Below are 21834 nucleotides of genomic sequence, written 5' to 3'. Positions count from 1 at the left end.
TCAATGGACGTGAGTCTGGGTGAACTCTGGGAGTTGGTGATGGACAGGGAGGCCTGGCGTGCTGCAATTCATGGGGTCGCAAAGAGTCAGACACAACTGAGCAGCTGAACTGAACTGAACTGAACTGAAACCGTTCTTGATCCAGCCTTTCTCTGACCCATCTGTTTCTCTAGGCATGGCCCTCTTGTCCCTTCTGACCACATAAGTTATATTTTATGACCACAGATGCTTCTGGTTCTCTTGCTGTGTGTGTGCACCTGAGCAGAGAAACACACACACACCAGCACTGCCACAATCACCACCGCCATCCTCACCACCATCATCATTCTGTTTTCTAGATTCTGTGGCCTAGAGTCATCTTTTTATTTTCCTCACTTTACCTTGTCAATATCCAAGATATTTTTTTGCTCACTGAACTAGTACAAGTATCATCTACTCCAAGAATCAAAAGGTTTTGCTTAGTGTTTCTTCACTCTGCTCCCATATACCACCTATGTATTTCTTTTATTTTTCATGTTGTATGTTAATTACCTGTTTTGCATAAGTCTTACCCTGCTAAATTCTGAGTTCCTTGAAGTCAAGCAGTCATATTATTCACTTTCAAAATATCAATTTCTAATATAGCCTAGCATACATATACTGGGTGCCCCGAACCTTTAATGAATGAATGAATTTAATAAATGAATAAGTCAATCCCAATATCTACTAACTCATAGTTACTTGTATTTGGCCATGTGTTTATCTAATTTAACTGAAAACATTTGTACCTGTATATATGGTGTAATTAATATAAAACACATCTAATCCATATTAACTTATGACATGCAATCTATATGAATTCCTAAAAGAACTTAAAACAGGTAAACAGAGTTCAAATCTTCAAGAGGAAAGAAATCGTCAGTCTCTTGAAGAATATGCAAAAGCATGCAAGATATAAGCCCTAATAACTCTCCATAGATTATTCTTAATTTCTTCTCATCCTTAATTTTCTCACATCTCAATTTGTTCAAATCTACTAAACTTTCTTAAAATACTCTCTGGGGCACTTCTCATGATACTCACTCCTCATTTCCTTCTTATTTAGAATGTTACCTGGGAAGAGAGAATCCTTCCTGTTTAGTAAGGTGGGGAAAGGGAACAACAGAGCAGTAGACCCCTAGCCTCATTTAACAGGGAAAGGCAGGGGGTGTCTGGACCACTGCATGCTGACGGTAGCTGTCTGAGCACATGCATATGTATGTTGGAATATGACATTACTCGTTTTGGATTATTGGTCAATTACTATTTTATATTGCGATGTAGAAACATCTTTATGTGAAGTACCCTTCCATTGCAGGTGATCGAATCCCCTCTTTTAAAACAGACAAACAAACAAACAGGTTGCTCTTTCAACCATAGTGCTAATGCAGGTGTGTTGAAAGCAGTCCTTTTGATTTGTTGAAAGGTAACATCTTGGACTCAGTGCTCTGCTTTCTTTCTTTATAGTTTGCAGTTAGAGTGTAATACTTCGTGCTTTCTACATCAGCAACAGCGATCTGCTTAAGCTCCAAGGAAAACCTCTCTCAAACAGTTTAGTTGCAAAGAGAATATGGCATTCATGAGCTTTGGCAGGGAAATAACACCCTTGAGCCATGTTCCGTTTTGAAACTTGAAAAATCCACTGCTTGGAGAAGTCAGCCACAAAGGGTCCTGAGCTGAGTCTATTGTTAGAAGAGGCACCAACAGTGCACAGAGCTCGGGAGTGCGGGTAGAGGGGGAGTGGGGGGCTCTGAGAGCTTGTGTGCCTCCCTGCTGGGGGGCCTGGACAGGGCTCACTTAGAGAAGACCTCACCATGGCTTTATGTAAGCTCAGTAAGAGGCAAAGCAGAAAACCTGCCGCTTGGGAAAAGTGTCTTTACATAACCAGAGTTTGGCTTTGCGTTAGCTTACTTAGATGACATTTTCACAATTTATCAAAAATAACCTTATTTTGCTCATGCACGCATTAAATCATCATATTTCTATAACTGGTGCATGTGTGTTTAGTTGCTCAGTCACGTCCGACTCTTTGCGACCCCATGGCCTGTAGCCCACCAGGCTTCTCTGTCCATAGGATTCTCCAGGCAAGAATACTGGAGTGGGTTGCCATGCCCTCCTCCAGGGGATCTTCCCAACCCAGGGATCAAAGCCAGGTCTTTCGCGCTGCAGGAGGATTCTTTACCGTGTGAACCACCAAGGAATCACAGTAGCTGGTTTAAAACCTCTGTCCCAGTAGCAGTCGTAGATTTTGAAGGAATGTCTGAGCTCATCAGTAGTTGTTTCTCAGTAATTCCATATGGTGTTAAGCTGCCCATGACAACTGGTCAGTCTTTCAGTTTTATATCCAGCTCCTTCTGTGATATGTGACACTGGCCCAGCATACTGAGACTAAGGGGAGTGTTCCTGTCTGTTATGATGCAGGCTGCCAGAGATTCTGCACACAGTAAAGAAGAACCATGTGATACTACGGTGCTGCCCACAGGTCAAAGACCTTCCCACAGAAGCCAGAAACTTTCTCTGAAGATCTTGTCCAAAGTCTTCCTGTGATAGCCCTTGTGAGGAAGGCTGTCCTCAAAACGAACAGGCTTCACAGGTGGTTCAGCAGTAAAGAATCTGCCTGCCAATGCAGGAGATGCAGGAGACGTGCATTCAAACCCTGGGTGGAGCAGATCCCCTCAAGTAGGAAAGGGCAGCTCATTCCATTATTCTTACATGGAAAATTCCATGAACAGAGGTGCCTAGTGGGCTACAGTCCATGGGGTCCCAAAAAGATACAACTGAGCGACTGAGTGTGCACACACATCCTAATAGACCTGAGTCACTTTATTGAGAGCAACTGTTTCTTATAAAAAACTGCTGCTTTTGGAGCATTGGACAGCATGAATTCTGGGGCCCCTGTCTCATGGCACCAGATGTTTGCAGCTCTTTTTTTTTTTTTTTCCACTGAAGCCATTGTTGGCCAATATACCTCCTTCTCTCTCACCTCTTTCTTTCTCTAAGATATTTTTTTTTCTTTCCCTCTTCCTTGAGCTGAATTGGAGCTACCATGTCACCATGATAGAATTCTCTAGGTCCAAGATTTGGGAGGAGCAGGTTAAGGAATCTGTCTGAGATCTCCTTCCTAAAAGGCACCTCAATTTGTGAAAATTTCTCCTTTTCCATATCCAAATTCCTCAGAGCAAGAGGAAGGCATATGTTAGGCTAAAAGTTCCGTCATATCCTTTTCCTAGAGAGGGTTAAGTTGGGCCACTGGGGGGTCCAAGGTGAGTGAACCTTGAACCCCTCTAGAGAACTGGCAGTTGCTTCTGCCTGAGGGGAGGAAATATATTAAAACATTTAAATATAGGGCACCCAGCTATGTCTAAAAATGTCTTCTGATGCTTCAAAAGAATAAACATTGATTAGGTCTAAATATTCCTTTATGCTGGAGGCTAGTACTATGGTCTGTTGAGAGGCATTGAAGACTCTTCTTCACAAGGCTCTAAAAATGGAACAGAATCTTATCAGTCTGGGATAATTTTAGCAGGGTTCTGTTAGAGGGCTAGTGAATGGACGAAATGCAACTTCTGGGTCCTTGTTATCAAGTGTCTTGTTTGCATTCTAAAGAGAGTGAGTGTATGCCTGCTCCATTGTTTCCAAATCTTTGCGATTCCATGAGGCTCCTCTGTAAAAGGGATTACCCTAGCAAGATACTGGAGCAGGTTGCCATTTCCAATGAGTTCTGAATTAGATTTTGGAAAATGAGCTCTCGGGTTTTGTATTCTGCTGCCTTATTTGTTAGCAGCAAATATTGGCATGTAAATGAATCCTTCATAAGTTTGTTGGGGCAATTTAAACTTCTTCACCACTATAATTACTCCACAATTTATATGAGATTCTGATCACCCCTAAAATCAGTGAATAGCAAGATATTCTCCTGCATTGTAAGAGTTTATTTTTAGGCTATTATAGAAAGCTTATTGTCTGTTTATTTTTTTTCCCCGCAGCCCCCACCTCAGATATATGACAAACAGCTGGATGAGAGAGAGCACACCATTGAAGAATGGAAAGGTGATTCTACTGCCTAATTAAGTGTGCTTTTTCTTTTTTTTTAAACTCATAAAATATTTTTAAGTATTTTCCTTTTAAAATGCTTTAGTAACAGATGGTTTTCTAAGGGGTATCCTCTTAGACCATTTTCAAAACTCCTAAACTTCATCTGTCTTTTCATACTAATAGCAATATTACATTTACTCCAAAATGAAAGGAATTAATTACTGACATATTTTAAAAATAGTACTGATTGTCAAAATATTTGTCATGGTGAAAGTCAAGCTTTAATTCAAAATTTCAGAATTAAACATTCTAAGTTTGTACATAAAATTATCACATTAAATGGATAATGTTATGCCTGAGATGGTTCTAGGCATTATAAAATAAAAGAGTGAATATGTGAATTCACTCACTCAGTTTATAGGACTTGAGAATTTAAATGAAAATGTATGCATTCAAACAGCTTATTTCTCATTTAAAGTAAGAAAACAGTGAGTGAATATATTAATTACCTTTTTTTTTTTTTTAACAAAACTTTTCCAAACACATACTATATGGTCAATATCATACTCAGGATGAAACAAAGCAGAGAAGAATTGCTAAACTAATATAAATAACCACAGAATAGAATAAATATGAAAAAACCAAATGCAGTTTATAACAAATGATTAGCTCAAAATGAGGAGGAAGAGAAAGGGTACATCAGAAGGAAAGAAATGTTTGAGCTACCTTGAAAGAATTAGTAATTCTAAGTTGGGAAAATAAAAAATAGAGAAAAATACTAGAATGAAAATATAAGAGAAAACCAAAGGGTAAGAATGATCAGAATGTGCTATAAAGATAGTAAGGAGAATCCACTGTTCGAGAGATCATATTGGAGAGTATGGAAAAATAAGCTCATATAAACAGTAGATCAAATTTTAAAAATGATGAGAATGATAGACAGAAAAAGAGTTGATCTAAATAAGGACCAGAGCACACTCAAAGGTTCTTGTTAGGTAAGTAATAGGGTGTAAATATCACTCAAGGAGGATAGACTCAATTCTGAAAACTGGAGGAATACCTATAAAGGATGGTGCTTGTGTTAATTGTAAGCCATTGCAAAGCAGGAATGAATTGCACAGAGTAATTTTTAGCTAAAAGGGATAAAGTAAAAAGAAATGAATATATACACATTTTTATCTCTAGCAATGAAAAAGCCAGAAATGGATGCCAGTTTGGAAATTAGGGTAATAATTTTTTTTAATGTTGGATTTTAGGCAAGTTTAGTTTTACAAATCCAAAATTTGAGTCTGGAAAAAAAGATGAAGTAAGAGTTGGAAATGGATAGAAAGTAATAATTTCAAGTCACAAGAATATGTGCATCTCTTAGGGAAAGAACATAAAAGAGAAATGGATGTTCAAAACTAAGGCATTAAAATCCATAAGAGATAAAGTCAGAATGCATCAGAAATTCCCCAAAGAATTCAGAAAAGAAGTAATGTGTATTCTACATACATTGATTTGGTCAAATGCACTGTTGAGCACCTATGTTTGCCAAGCTCTGTGCTTTTGCAAGAAAATAGGGCTTCCCAGGTGGCTCAGTGGTAAAGAATCCACCTGCCAATGCAGGGGACTCAGGTTCAATTCCTGGGTTGGAAAGATTCCTTAGAGGAGGAAATGGCAATCTTGAGTACTCTTGCCTGGAAAATTCCATGGACAGAGGAGCCTGGCAGGCTACAGTTCATGGAGTCGCAAGGAGTTGGACATGACTGAGCACGTGAAAATAGAAAAGTAAAAAATTCCACTTGATTTGTAATTGACTCAGTCCCATCAAAATGTTATTGTTTGTTATGAATGACTTTTTCTTTGGGTTAAGGAGAAAACTGATTTTCATAACACTGGTACCTTTGTTACAGAACTTATCTATAAGGAAGTAATGAACTCGGAAGAAAAGACGAAGAATGGCGTTGTGAAAGGACAGCCTTCTCCTTCAGGTACTCACTCTCAATGAATAACCAACAAACCGGTACTTGCGTATTTTTTTTTGGCCTTAAGGAGAGATTGCAGTCAATAATACTGCTTATCAAGCATATGAACCAGTGTTACCTGTTTCCCTCTAATGATTTCAGTCTCCTTGCTTTTGATGGTTAGTGTGGCATTTATTCTGACTATAATGATTTAGCATGAGTTCTTTCAGAACTTTAAAATAACAAGGAATCTTGAAGAAATATTAGCATAATCTGATTAAAGGGTGGGTGCTCCTCATCAAAATTCAGATCCATAATGCCCTCTTGACCACCACCTCAGTGTGGAGTTCAGGAATCAATCCCTCCACCTAAAACCTTTTCCTTCATTCACTCTAAAGTTTACTCTTCCTAAGGTTGATGTGACAGTAGTTGAAGCCTTAACCACAACGGGGTCCAATTAAAGTCAGCACAGAAAAATCTTTACATTTGCAGTCTACAAAATATAGCACACATTAGTACATATACATGGGCTTCCCAGTGGTAAAAAACCTGCCTACCAACACGGGAGACGTAAGAGACACAGGTTCAATCCTTGGGTCAGGACGGTCTCCTGGAGGAGGGCATGGCAACCCACTCCCTATTCTTGCCTGGAGAATCCCATTGAGAGAGGAGTCTGGTGGGCCACAGTCCATAGGGTTACAAAGAGCTGTATACAACTGAAGCAACTTAGCATGCACATATATAATACACATATTTTCCTGAGCTCACCAATGAGCTTTAGGATGACTTGAGATAATTTACTTACACTTTTTAATGCCAATATATTTTTCCTAGGACCAATGTTCTGAATAGAAAGAGAATATAGAAATAGTTTTAAATAATGTAATGACTTTATCATCAGCTTTAAACAACACTCAGATCATGCTGACAAAACTGTAGGCTGCAAATTATTACCTTAGAGAAAAGTAGATTTGGTGTCCTACGTTTGATATATAATTTTTCCCATGCAATTTAAATCATTTCAGGAAACAGAATGAGTGAGTCAATTCCTCCTGCTGATATTACTCTTTAACAAGTTTGCAACCCACAACTACTGTGATACCCAAACTGATGCTGTTCAGTTATGACATGTTTTTCTCACTTCTAGACTTAGGGAAATGTCCAATTATATGTCAAGTCTTTCCTTTCGTCAAAGAAGGTTAAAGGAATCATCGGAGTTGTTTGTCTGCCCACCCTATTTATTCAACCCCGCCTCTATACTGATACAAGTCTGTAGAAGATGCTTCTTACTTAACCTGCCTGTTCTATCTGCTGCTGATTAAAGAGCCCAGAGACTGAATCCAACAGCAAGATGCCACCTGCTAAGGCAGAAAGACTCCCTAACTTAAGAATTATCATAATGGTCAAAATACTTTTTCCTATAATCATTAAGAAGTTGAAATACCAGAATCCAGTGAAGGGTGACTTAGCATTTCAGGAAGTGTTGAAAGTGAAAGTGTTGCTCAGTTGTGTCTGACTCTGCAATCCTATGGACTGTGGCCCACCAGGCCTCTTTATCCATGGAAATCTCCAGGCAATACTGGAGTGAGTTGCCATTATCCTCTCCAGGGGATCTTCCTGACCCAGGGATTGAACCCATTTCTCCTGCATTGCAAGCAGATTCAGATTCTTTCTTTACCTCTAGCACCACCTAGGAAGCCCTATTTCAAGATGTGAAAGTGAAAGTGTTAGTCGCTTAGTCGTGTCTGACTGTTTGCAATCCCATGGACTGTAGCCCGATAGGCTTCTCTGTCCCTGGAATTCTCCAGGCAAGAATATTGGAGTGGGTTGCATTTCCTTCTCCAGGGGATCTTCCCAAGCCAGGGCTCGAACCTGGGTCTCCTGAATTGCAGGCAGATTCTTTACCACTGAGCCACCAGGGAAGCCCCATTTCAAGACAGGACAGGACAAATTTCACAGTTTCTTCTATTCTTCTTTCTTTAAAAAATTGTTTATTTCCGCATCAGGTCTTATTTGCAGCACGCAGGATCTTCATTGCAACATGTAGAATCTTTTGTTGCTGCAGAAGAACCCTCTAGTTGTGCTGCATGGGCTCAGTAGCAGCGGCACATGGGTTTAATTGTCCCGTAGCAATATTCGGTCTTAGTTCCCCAACCAGGGATCAAACCCTTACCCACTGCGTTGCAAGCCAGATTCTTAACCGCTGGACCACCAGGGAAATCCATTCATTATCTCCTTTCTTTTTTGCAAAGAGCTCAGAATTATGCTATCCACTCCAGGATACCCCGTCTTCTGCTTGTTTCCTCCACTTTCCCCTCAACCCCGACCAGGTCTTCACAACAGCTAATCTGTGATGGCATAAAAATACACAATTTGCTTTTCAATACTTTCACAAACTTCTACAAAAATCTTCTTATTCCCACGATTCCTTTCAGGCAAACTGTACAGCTCAGGGAAGGCAGAAAGGAATTAGCGATGGTACAAGTGAGATCAATGGATCATTAAAGGGATGCGATCAGTGATCTGCCATAAGAAAGGCTGGAGTGTTTGGTAAAGGAACAAAGTTTGTATATAATTGAAGTGTAATTTTTTAATCATTAAAGTCATCATTCTTATTGCAAAAGAAAGTGAGTACATGCAAAGTTTCTTTTAGCTCCTTAATGAGGGAAATGACAGGATGACAAAGTTCAGTGAAGATATGAGAAATTAAGATTAGGTAGTCTATGGAAAGGAGAAGGCAATGGCACCCCACTCCAGTACTCTTGCCTGGAAAATCCCATGGACGGAGGAGCCTGGAAGGCTGCAGTCCATGGGGTCGCTAAGAGTCGGACACGACTGAAGGACTTCCCTTTCACTTTTCACTTTCACGCATTGGAGAAGGAAATGGCAACCCACTCCACTGTTCTTGCTTGGAGAATCCCAGGGACAGGGGAGCCTGGTGGGCTGCCGTCTCTGGGGTTGCACAGTCGGACATGACTGAAGCGACTTAGCAGCAGCAGCAGCAGCAGCAGTCTATGGAAAAAATAACACTGAGATAAGATTACCAAATTAAATAAAAACCTACAAATGTCCTACACAGCAACCAAACCTATCTTTGTGGTTGTCTTTTCTACTAGGCAGAAAAAGAAAAGAGTTTTACTTTATCAGTTTTCTACAAGTTTACAATGTTATAAAACATCTGGATCCTAATCTACTGAGAATATTAAGTCAAAAAGTTATGTTCCACAAAACAGTCAGATGACCCTTAGGAGGGGGCCTATTAAAAAATGCTCAAGTGTGATAGTAAAAGGTTATATGCTCATTTTTTTTTGGCACCAATCCCAAGTGTTGGATCATTTTCTTGAACAGTATCTAAGGTTATTGACATAATTTCTATGTGCTCTGAATAGATGAACCTGAGTCTTGGCCAAGTAATTATTTTTAAGTTTGTAAGAAATATATTTAAGGTGAATAAAACTGAAGCCTAGTTTACAGAGTAGTTTGTTATTTCTGGAATCACTGTGAAATAAATTCGTTCTGCCAAATTATGTAATGATGAGTATAACCTAGTCATAAAGAAATTAGGATCCTGGGCCAGGACACGTGAGATGCTGCCAATTCAGATTCCATTTGTTTAAAACCAAACACATCCTCTCCATTTAGATTCACCCACTCAGCCGTAAATTTTGTCTCAACTTTCCCATTTCTATTAATGGCAACTCTATTTTTCTCAGCCTCCCAGCCTGAAACCCATAACTGACCTTTCACTCCATACCCACATTATGACTGTCAGTCACTCTTTGCATCCTAAACATTTTGCTTGCTAGATGTCTTACATCGAATTGCTACCATACCTTTATGTTAACACCATTATGATTAAAGTTTTCTTGAAATAATTTACCATACTTCAGTCTTGACCTAAGTTGATCTTTCAAAACTATAGGTTGAGCAATCATTTACTGATCAATGCCTCCAATAGCTTTGCATCACTTATAATTTAAGCCTAGTAACCTCTGACACAGACAGCCCTCTGAAATACACTCCACATTTTCCCGCTTTTGATCCTATACCCATTCTAGGGTCCTGTGTTGTCGCTGCCTTACTTGACTGGCTCTGCACCTTTCTGCCCATTCAAAAGTGTTCTTTTATTACCACCTTGTCCCCAAATATTTTTCGTATCTGTTCCAAAAGACTTTTCATATCTTCCCAAAGAATAAGATCTTTCTTTCCTATGGGTCCTAATAGTACTTGTATTTTACACATTGTCTTATTACCCGTATCGATTGTAAATTCATTGAGAAAAAGATTGTATATATTCAGCTTTGTGTGCCCTGTGGTGCCAGAGTATTATCCCTTACACATAATGAGTGAGTGAAGTCGCTCAGTCGTGTCCGACTCTGTGACCCCGTGGACTGTAGCCCGCCAGGCTCCTTGTCCATGGGATTCTCCAGGCAAGAATACTGGAGTGGGTTGCCATTTCCTTCTCCAGGGGATCTTCCCAACCCAGAGATCGAACCCAGGTCTCCGACATTATAGGCAGACGCTTTAACCTCTGAGCCACCAGAGAAGGGCTTCCCTGGTGGTTCAGTGGTAAAGAATCTGCCTGCTATGCGGGTGACATGGGTTCGATCTCTGGGTTGGGAAGAACCCCTGGAGAAGGGAAAGACTACACACTCCAGTATTCTGGCCTAGAGAATTGCATGGACTACAGTCCATGGAGTTGCAAAGAGTCAGACAGGACTGAGCAACTTACACATAATAGTAGCCTGTTAAATATTTATTAATTTGGAAATTGGTGCTCAGGTCTTTCCTCAACATGTTTCTTGGTGCTCTCCCAAAGACAAAATTCAAGACAGGATTATAGTTTTGGGACAGTATGCAGTTCAGTATGTTCTTATGCCAGTTAATACTTATTCACTTGTTAATCATCATGAAGGTAAATGAACCAAGTATCAAGTACACAAATGTTGCTTCTGGCATTTACTCCTGCTTCAGACAAAGCTTTGCCATGCTTTCAGGTGGTTTTTTTATTTATTCACTGTGAGACATATATATTCCTGAAATTTTTTGCATGCCCGTTTAGTTTAGTGTTGGAGAAGGCAATGGCAGCCCACTCCAGTACTCTTGCCTGGAAAACCCCATGGACGGAGGAGCTTGGAAGGCTGCAGTCCATGGGGTCGCTGAGAGTCGGACACAACTGAAGTGACTTAGCAGTTAGTGTGCTAGCAATTAATCATAAAACATTCCCCTTAGGCTCTTTGTGCACACGAGAAGGCCAAAATACTTTTACCCATTCCAACTACCTGTAACAATACTAAATTATCTACCTTCTACACCTGCTCTAAACTATAGTGGCCTGGCTTAAGCAATTTATAGTTAAAATGATTGTGGATTCAATCTTTCACTACATGATTTTAAAGGAAAAGATTCCTGGCTTGATTTTGAGAAATCATACGTGTGATACATATTATATGACATATTTCTGTTTGGTATTTTTTATTCTTTTATTTACTTAGCTAGCTATTATTTATTTTTGCCCAGCAGGTCTTCACTGCTGCCCATAGGCTTCTCCAGCTGCAGTGGGTGGGGGACTACCCTCCAGCTGCAGTGAGTGGGGGACTACCCTCCAGCTGCGGTGTGTGGGCCTCTCACTGAGGTGCCTTCTCTGGTTGTGCAGTGTGGATTCCAGGGTGCATGGGCTTCACTAACCGTGGCATGAGGGCTCAGTAGTTGTGGCACATGGGCTTAGTTGCTCTGAGGCATGTGGAATCTTCCTGGACCAGGGATTGAACCTGTGTCCCTGCGTCGGCAGGTGGATCCTCAACCACTGGACCACCAGGGAAGTCCCTGTGTTTGATATATTTCCGTGCATTATGCGGAGACATAAGACAGCCATGTGCTGGAGCAACGAGCCACTTGTGTACATCTGAGTTTTTTGACCTCATATTGTAGCTTGAAATCCACCATGCAGGATTTAAGACATAGAAATTGGCTGACTCTACAAATCAAGGCATTCTTAACCCCTCTGAAGAGCCATTTGCTAAATTTTTATTGGCATACCACTGTGCGTGTGTGTGCGTGTGTGTGTGTGCATGGTGTATATATATATATATACAGCCACTCTGGTATTCTTGCCTGGAAAAGCCATGGACTGAGGAGTTCAGCTGGACTAATGGACTACAGTTCACGGGGTTGCAAAGTGTTGGACACGACTGAGCAATTAACACACACACACAAACATTTGCAGTAAACTATGCTGGAAAGAGAAAGCGATTACTTAGAAAACTTTTGAAGATTCAGCCTTATTGCATTCCTCATTATAATCACCTTTTCTCAGGAATGTTGCATATCACATTTTATTTTGTAAATAGCTGAGATGAAATAATATTACGACTTAGACTCCCTTAATATTCAGTCATGGCAACACTAGAAACCCAGCAGCAAGGGAATAAGTTAATGCAGTTTTTCAGTGACAAAATTGTTCTAATACCCAAACTCATGTTTTAGTGATGCTTTTAAAATGTAAATAGAAAGTTAAATGTGCATTTGCAGAATAATACAGAAGCTTGAAATTTACTGATGGAATTGTTGTGTATCAATAAGAAATAAATCTAAACCCCAGATACACTTCTAAATAAATAATTATATTCCCTTCTACTATCTGATTTCACTTGCATAGTGATTTATTTTCAAGAGTAGCATGAGTGCTTGCTTTCTGAATTGATTTGTAAAGACTGCTGAGGGAATAACAGCCCATGAATAGAAATTAATTTTCTTCTAAAAGCATTTACTATAGAATGTTAGAGCAAGAACAAACTAGAAGGTCATCTAATACAAAGATTCTTAGTCTGTTCACCACCCTGTTGCCTGAGAAGTAAACCTCCCAGAAGTGACAATGACTCACTGAGCTAGGGATGCTTAGCATCAAGATGGGTAGAGATTTCTTAGAATCTCTAAATGGAAGATAAAGCTTTCCCAGTGATTTTAATATATAGCCCCTCCTTCTCCTCTACATCTTATGGGAGTATGTTCCTCCCAATTATTTACAGATCTATCCCAATAACTTTTTCTATTTAAAAACATCAGCCCCTAAACCAACTGAAGCTGATAGCCATGAATACAGAGAAGGAATACATCTTAGTGACTAAAACAAATCTAGTGGTTCTCATAATATTTTGTGTCTCTTTTTATGTGTGGATGGGTCAGGAAAATAATTTTATTTAGAAAAGCAGAACAGTATTTTCCTTTGAGACTATGGATGCCTTTGGCTGGATAACTTCTAGGCTTCTCAGGTGGCTCAGTGGTGAGGAATCTGCCTACTGGTGCAGGAGATGCAGGAGATGCGGGTGTGATCCCTGGGTTGGGAAGGTTCCCTGGAGAAAGGAATGGCAACCCACTCCAGTATTCTTGCCTGGAAAATCCCATGGACAGAGGAACCTGGTGGGCTACAGTCCATGAAGTTGCAGAGTCAGACACAACTGAGTGACTGAGTGTGCGCGCACAGATACACATGCAACTTTTAGCTGGTAAATTTTTGTTAAGTTCAGCTCGGTTCAGTCACTCAGTCATGTCTGATCCTTTGGGACTCCATGGACTGCAGCATACCAGGGTTCCCTGTCCATCACCAACTCCTGGAGCTTGTTCAGACTCATATGCATTGAGTCGGTGATGCCATCCAGCCATCTCATCCTCTGTCATCCCCTTCTCCTGCCTTCAATCTTGCCCAGAATCAGGGTCTTTTCCAATGAGTCAGTTCTTCCCATCAGGTGTCCAAAGTATTGGAGCTTCAGCTTCAGCATCAGTCCTTCCAATGAATATTCAGGGTTGATTTCCTTTAGGATTGACTGGTTTGATATCCTTTTAGTCCAAGGGACTCTCAAGAGTCTTCTCCAACACCACAATTTAAAAGTATAAATTCTTCGGTGCTCAGCTTTCTGCATAGTCCAACTCTCACATCCATACATAACTACTGGAAAAAACATAGCTTTGACTAGATGGACCTTTGTTGGTAAAGTAATGTCTCTGCTTTTTAATGTGCTGTCTAGGTTGGTCATAGCTTTTCTTCCAAGGAGCAAGTGTCTTTTAATTTCATGGCTGCAGTCACCATCTGCAGTGATTTTGGAGCTCAAGAAAATAAAGTCTGTCATTGTTTTTATTTTTTCCCCATCTATTTGCCATGAAGTGATGGGGCCGGATGCCATTATCTTTATTTTTTGAATGTTGAGTTTTAAGCCAGTTGTTTCACTCTCCTTTTTACTTTCATCAAGAGTCTCTTTAGTTCTTCTTCACTTTCTGCCATAAGGGTGGTGTCATCTGCATATCTGAGGTTATTATGTCTTTCCATAAAACCTAAATTTTTTTCAGGTAATTTTGAAAGTAACTAGTATTTTTTATCTGTAACTTTATTAGTATTTCCAGTTAATTTAAATGACACATTTATTGACAAAAATTTATAATGCTTTACTAACAAAAAAATTTTATAAAAAGAGTATGTATTTTACTGGTTTCTCTGAAAACAATATAGGAAGAGGGGTATTTATCACATTGCTAGGATATCCTGGGCAATGATAAGTTCAATTCAGTTCAATTCTACTTTTAACATATTGTCCCAAACTGTTTGGCAGTAAACTAACAACTTGAAGCCAAAATATTTGTCTGGAACCTTCTAATTTTGTTTGTTTTTATGGTTTAAAAATTTATTTATTATCTACATAAAAAACAGACTTGAGAGGATCATTCAGTAAAGCCAGAGATGGCTACAGTTGAGAAGGCATATAGTATAGTGCAATAGAAAAAATCATACAGAAGCAAAAGTTTTTTTTTTTTTTTAATTACAGTGTGGGGTTTAATTTTTAATAACAATAGAGTTTGATCCCTGAGTCAGGAAGATCCCCTGGAGAAGGGAATGGCTGCCCACTCCAGTATTCTTGCCTGGAGAGTTCCATAGACAGAGGAGTCTGGCTGGCTACATACAGTCCATGGGGCCACAAAGAGTTGAACATGTCTGAGCAAATGAGCATGCATGCATGCAATCATCTCTTTAAAAAAGATGGACTGATTGTAGCAATTACTAATTTCTATGGACAGGGAGGCCTGGCGTGCTGCAATTCATGGGGTCGCAAAGAATCGGACACGACTGAGCAACTGAACTGAACTGAACTGATCGTGTAAATATTCTGTGATCAATTTCAAGCTACTGATATGTCATCTATGAAGGCAAAATTGGAAAGAAATGCTAATAACTGACTCTCAAAGCCACTAAAACCACCGCAGCGTGCTGCTAGACAGTACACAAGATTCCCATCCCCCACAGCACTGTATAGGGAAACTCTTTACATACAACCTGAGAATGTAACGGGGATTTTATAGAGGCACTGTTAGGAACCTTTTTTAATGCATTTGTGCTATACAGAGTCAGCAACAACAATTTATGGAACCCTAGAAATACGGTTGATAAAGATTCTGAGAAATGAAAATCAAAACTACAATGAGATATCACCTCATACCAGTCAGAGTGGCCATGATAAAAAAGCCTACAAACAGTAAGTGCTGGCGAGGTTATGGGTTAAAGGGAACCCTCCTACACTGTTGGTGGGAATGTAAATTGGTACAACTACTATGGAGAATAGTATGGAGGCTCCTTACAAACTAAAAATACAGCTACCATAAGGTCTAGCAGTCCCAATCCTGGGCATATATCCAGAGAAAAACATGGTTTGAAAGGATACATGCATGCCAGTGTTCACTGCAGCACTGTTTACAATAGCCAAGACAGGAAGCAACATAAAGACCCATCTACAGATGGATGCATGAAGATCTATGTACACATGTACAATGGAATGTTACTCAGCCATTAAAAAGAATGAAATAATGCCATTTGCAGCAACACGGATGGATCTGGAGATGATCACACTCAGTGGAGTAAGTCAGAGAAAGACAAATATCATGTGATATTATCTGATAAATAGATAAACAGAAGGGATATATTCATACAGTAGAATACTGTTGTCATAAAAAGAAGTGAAGTATTGATACAGATGAATCTTTTGAAAATATTAAGCTGTGTGAAAGAAACTAGTCACAAAAGACACATATTGTATGATTCCATTTATCTGATATGTTCAGAACAGACAGTTTTATAAAGACAGAAAGTAAGTTAGTCATGGCCTAGGGTTGGGTGGTAAGAAACAGTTTATAGGATTTCCTTTTGTGGTGATGAAAACTCTACAAAACTGATTGTTGTAATGATTACACGACTATGTGAATAACCTAAAACAATTGAATTATACAAATTAGATTGTGAAATATGTCTCAGTGAAGCTGTTACAAAAGATATATGGGCAATATTTTATATTTCAAATTAAAACTAAATCTAAACTCTAGTACCCTGATTTGAAAACCATCCATAGTATAAGAATATATCATTCAGGAGATGAATAGACAGTAATCTCACTCTGTCAGCCCATAATTTGATCAAGCCTTTATTAAAATCCTGCATCTAGTTTTAATCTCTACCCTTTAATAATAATGTGGAAAAATTTAAGATGTTTCTGAGAAGCCCATCGCTGCTGCTGCTACTAAGTCACTTCAGTCATGTCTGACTCTGTGTGACCCCATAGGTGGAAGCCCACCAGGCTCCCCCGTCCCTGGGATTCTCCAGGCAAGAACACTGGAGTGGGTTGCCATTTCCTTCTCCAATGTGTGAAAGTGAAAAGTGAAAGGGAAGTCGCTCAGTCATGTCTGACTCTTAGCGACCCCGTGGACTGCAGCCTACCAGGCTCCTCCGTCCATGGGATTTTCCAGGCAAGAGTACTGGAGTGGGGTGCCATTGCCTTCTCCGGAGAAGCCCATCGCAGTAATGCTCAATTATTAGAGACTATAGCTGATGAAAGAATATGAGGATGTTGGTATAATTTAATCTGAAATCAAAGGGAAAAAAAACAGAGCTGGGCAGTTGGGCTGTTTAATCAAGAGTTGTCTGCTGGCCTCTGAAATCTACTAGTATATGTCACAAGAGGAAATGAAGTAGCTCTGCACCATATCTGTAAAGGATATAATCAAATAAAGCTGGAATGAATTGAAACCAGATAACTTTACATTACTTGTATGCTTACTGAGCAACTAAGCACACGTTAGGTGGCCAAAGTATTGCCACCTGATGCGAAGTACTGATTCATTGGATAAGCCCTGATGCTGGGCAAAACTAAAGGCAGAAAAAGAAGGGGAAGACAAGGATGAGATGGTTGGATGGCATCACCGACTCGATGGCCATGAGTTTGAGCAAGCTCCGGGAGCTGGTGATGGACAGGGAGGCCTGGCATGCTGCAGTCCATGGCTCGCAAAGAGTCAGACTTGACTGAGCGACTGAGCTGAACTGAGCCGAACTTTACATTATATTAATATGATATAACTTATCATATTAATATATATCATTAATATATATCATTAATATATCATAATATTATATGATAATAAGAGTAAAGGTATTTACATGAAGATGTTAATAAGACAGATTTAAAAATATAGAGACATTTAAGATTAGTGGGTACTGATATTTTTAAGAGTTTAAAGAACATGAAATATTGCATAGGTTTTTTGGATAAGAAAATACAGGATACAAAAGGGTATATATGAAATGATTATACTTAGAGAGACTTCCTAGCAAAAAGACTAGAAAGTAATATATCAAAAGTTTAATAGTTATCATTAATTTGAGGATCAGTGCATATTGCTGTCTTTTTTTCCTATATTTTTTACATTTATCATAATTTGCATAAATATGGTTATAATCAACAAAGAACAGCTTTAAAAGGATCCATGTAATTTGTCTTAGTTTAAGTGTGTGTACCCTCTTCAGTTACTGTCACATTTTAATCACCTACCTACTCCAGGAACAAGGAGATTGTATTAAGTTCTCCACTTCATTAGATTTTTCCCCCTAACTTATTAGATGTATTTGATAATACTGCTGTGACTTATTCACAGGGATATATGATTTTCACCAAATATATCTCACTTTATTAGATGCTTATACTTCATATATTTTTAATAGTGAACTCTTTCACAAAACATGCATTTCACCACCTGTATCGCTTGAATATAAAGGCTCTATAAAGAGAAAAAGTGATTGGACTTTCCAGGGTGCTTTGGTTTAATTCAGTTTTACAATCTCCCCTGTGTGGTTCTTAAAACTACTGTAGCTCAGTAAGTATTTATTGAGTGATTACCATAAGCAGGTTTCTCCTCAGAGTTTTAAAACCTTTGTATTCCTACATAGCAGATCAATTAAAAATTTTTTGTAGTTCTTATTTGGAGATTCCCAGGTAAGCAAGCCTGATGAAAAGTAAACGCACTCAAGAGGCTGACTGTGGGTCTGACTTCTGTTCTTTTTTTGGTCTATGGTAACTTTCATCCACAGTCCTACCTGGATTTTCCTATATGGATTTTAAGTTTGATGTCAAATTAATGACGGTAAAATAATATTTACTTAATATACCTTCCTTTCTTATAACTGTAGCCTCAAAGTAATTCTGATCTCTGGGAATTACCTCAGCCTATATTTCTGGGATAAGAGGCTTATATGTGTTTGTTTTAAAAGTTGCCTGAGGGACTTCCCTGGCAGTCCAGTGGTTAAGACTCTGGTTAAGACTCTGTGATTCCAGTTCCTGGAGTGTGGGTTTGATCCCTGGTCAGTAACTAAAATCTCACCTACTGCCTTATGCAGGAAAACAAACAAACAAACAAACACCTTCCTGAATTGAAACCATCCAGGTTCAGGTGATTACTTTAAAGGTGTTCACTTATTTGCCCTCTTCATAGAATAGTGGTCTTCAGCCTTTAACATCAGTCTCCAGGGAGCTTTTGAAAAATGCAAATGCCTTGATTCTACCCAAGGCCAGATGTGTTACGATATGGGAGGTGTGACGGGTGAATGGGGTGTTTAGTGGAGGTTTTTTTTTTTTTTTTTCTTTTAGAAGCATTACAGGTGATTTCTAGGGTAGAGCAGAATTTGACAGTTACTGCATTGTTATTTAGTCACTAGTCATGTCCCACTCTTTGCAACACCAAGGACTGTAGCACACCAGGCTTCTCTGTCCTTCACAATCTCCCAGAGTTTGCTCGAGCTCATGTCAGTGACGCCATCCAACCATTTCATCCTCTCTCATCGCCTTCTCCTCCTGCCCTCAATCTTTCCTGGCATCAGGGTCTTTTCCAATGAGTCAGTTCTTCCCATCAGGTGGCAAAGTAACGGAGCTTCAGCTTCAGCATCAGTCCTTCCAATGAATATTCAGGGTTGATTTCCTTTAGGATTGACTGGTTTGATCTCCTTTCAGTCCAAGGGACTCTCAAGAGTCTTCTCCAGCACCACAGTTCAAAAGCATCAATTATTCGGTGCTCAGCCTTCTTTATGGTCCACCTCTTACCACCATACATGACTACTGGAAAAACCATAGCTTTGACTAGACAGACCTCTGTGGACAAAGTAATGTCTCTCCTTTTTAATATGCTGTCTAGGTTGGCCATAGTTTTTCTTCCAAGGGGCAAGTGTCTTTCATTTTCATGCTGCAGTCACAATCTTCAGTGACTTTGGGACCCCAAAAATAAAGTCTGTCACTGTTTCTATTCTTTCCCCATCTATTTGCCATGAAATGATGGGACCAGATGCCATGATCTTCACTGAATGTTGAGTTTTAAGCCAGCTTGTTCACTCTCCTCTTTGACCTTCATCAGGGGGCTCTTCAGTTTTTCTTCACTTTCTGCCATAAGGGTTGTGTCATCTGCATATCTGAGGTTATTGATATTTCTCCCAGCAACACTGATTCCAGCTTGTACTTCATCCAGCCCAGCGTTTCTCATCATGTACTCCGCATATTATAAGTTAAATAAGCAGGGTGACAATAAACAGCCTCGATGTACTCCTTTCCCAATTTTGAATGACTGCTTTAACCCTTGAATAACTTTTGACCAGGGACACTGTGTTGTTATCCTCATGTTCACAGTCTAATGTAGTGCTCTGTATTAGTGGTTCTATGAGGACTTGTCGAATGAATGATGGAGCAGACATCCCCTATCTAGGGTCCCCAGCCTTCAGGATCTAATAATGCTTGATGATCTGAGGTGGAGCTGATGTACTAATAATAGAAATAAATGCACAGTAAAGCTAAGGCACGTGAATCATCCCCAAACCATCCCCCCTTATTGCTCTGTGGAAGAACTGTCTTCCATGAAACCGGTCCCTCATGCCAAAAAGGTTGGGGAGCACTGCCTTGTCGTCTGTGCACACACTTGTCCGCTGAGTGACATCCAGCTGAGTCTAGTTCCAGGTTTAGTCATGTCGGTCTTCGTTTTCTTAGCACAGGTGCAGCCGTGAACAGCAGTGAGAGCCTCCCTCCTTCCTCATCCGTCAATGACATCTCCTCCATGTCCACCGACCAGACCCTGGCATCTGACACTGACAGCAGCCTGGAAGCCTCGGCAGGACCCCTGGGTTGTTGCAGGTGACTAGCCGCCTGCCTGCGAAACCCAGCGTTCTTCAGGAGATGATGTGATGGAACACACACGCAGACACGCACGCACACACGCAAACGCAGACACGCAACGACAAGAACGTGGCAAGGGAGAGAATCCGAGTCTAAAATTGAAACACATCTTTCAGCCTGCTTCTTCTCCAGAGTTCTGTATTGCAGCTAAGCCAAATGTATATTTAACTCCTAGTTGCTCTTGCTTTGGTATTCTTCCAATGATGCTTTTACTACAGAAAGCAAATCAAACACAATTAGAGAAGCCTTCTCCATAAAGTGTAATTTTAATGGCTGCAGAACCAGTGACCTGTAACTGCCCTTTCAAATGGCATGACAAGGTGTGCAGTGGCCCCATCCAGCATGTGTGTGTCTCTATCTTGCATCTACCTGCTCCTATTGGCCTAGTCAGATGGATGTAGATACAGATCCGCATGTGTCTGTATTCATACAGCACCACGTACTTAGAGATGCTACTGTCAGTGTCCTCAGGGCTCTCCCAAGACATCACGCACTGGGGTACCACATGGTCCATTTCATGTGATCTATTACTCTGACATAAACCCATCTGTAATATATTGCCAGTATATAAGCTATTTAGTTTGTTAATTGATTAAGCTGTATGTCTTATAAGAAAATGTGTAAAGGGCGGAATATGGGGAGGGAGTGAGTTCTCTTGGACCCTTGAAGATGTAGCTTCCAAATCTGAACTGATTAAATGGCACCTGTAAACCAATTTGTAGAAAGAACATATGTGATGCTTATTATGTACAGTGCGGGGTGGGAGAGGGTAACAGTTTCCAGGTACTGAATGGTTTGACCTTTAGAAGGAAGGTAGGCATAACAGCTGAAGGTCTTTTCTCTGATAGTGAGTGGGTAGGAGAGACTAGGGTAGTGTGGCCATGTGGGAGGAAGAACTAAAGGAGGTATGACCCAGATTTAGGAGACACCGGCATTCCTGTTTTAGAAAGGAGACCCTCATTTATCGTTTGCAAATTATGTGTCACAACTGAGAAGAGATTGGCAGCTAGTGAGGCAGGGTTAGTGTGTCCATATCTGATGGGAACCCTTCTCTGAAATAGACTGGAGCTGCCTCTACGTGGTATCCCTAACAAAAAGTGAGTTTGCCTAGGCTATTTTTAGATTGTGGGTTGTGTTTTCCATGACTGTGCTATTTTCCATGTTTATACCTTGTCAAGGTTTTATTTTGAGAAGAAATATTACTTCCCTCTTCTGGAATTTAAAAAAAAAAAATTACTTAAAAAAATACCCAAAGCCCAGGGCAATCCTCAGGTTAGCATTTGAAAACATCCACAGACGTTCCTCAGGGGTTTCCC

General features: G+C 40.0%; 1 protein-coding gene across 13 annotated transcripts in view; it reads left to right on the top strand.

The window, feature by feature from the left end:
* MAPK10 (mitogen-activated protein kinase 10) overlaps positions 1–21246 on the top strand; it is a 622226-nt gene extending 600980 nt beyond the window's left edge. For 9 of the 13 annotated variants that reach the window (XM_059887589.1, XM_005208191.5, XM_059887587.1 and 6 more), the window contains 3 exons: positions 4005–4068; positions 5949–6026; positions 20338–21233. In XM_059887589.1, the coding sequence (XP_059743572.1) occupies positions 4005–4068; positions 5949–6026; positions 20338–20480 (285 nt within the window). In that variant the 3' untranslated portion in view covers positions 20481–21233. Of the gene's footprint in view, positions 1–4004; positions 4069–5948; positions 6027–20332 lie in introns of all 13 variants that reach the window. The other 4 variants (NM_001318200.1, NM_001318201.1, NM_001083728.3 and 1 more) reach the window with 2 other exon arrangements.
* The last annotated feature ends 588 nt before the right edge of the window (positions 21247–21834 follow it).

Source organism: Bos taurus, chromosome 6, assembly GCF_002263795.3.
Source record: "Bos taurus isolate L1 Dominette 01449 registration number 42190680 breed Hereford chromosome 6, ARS-UCD2.0, whole genome shotgun sequence".
Classification (NCBI taxonomy): Eukaryota; Metazoa; Chordata; class Mammalia; order Artiodactyla; family Bovidae; genus Bos; species Bos taurus.
Note: the sequence above shows the minus strand (reverse complement) of the source record. Positions and strands in the feature narration are given on the sequence as shown.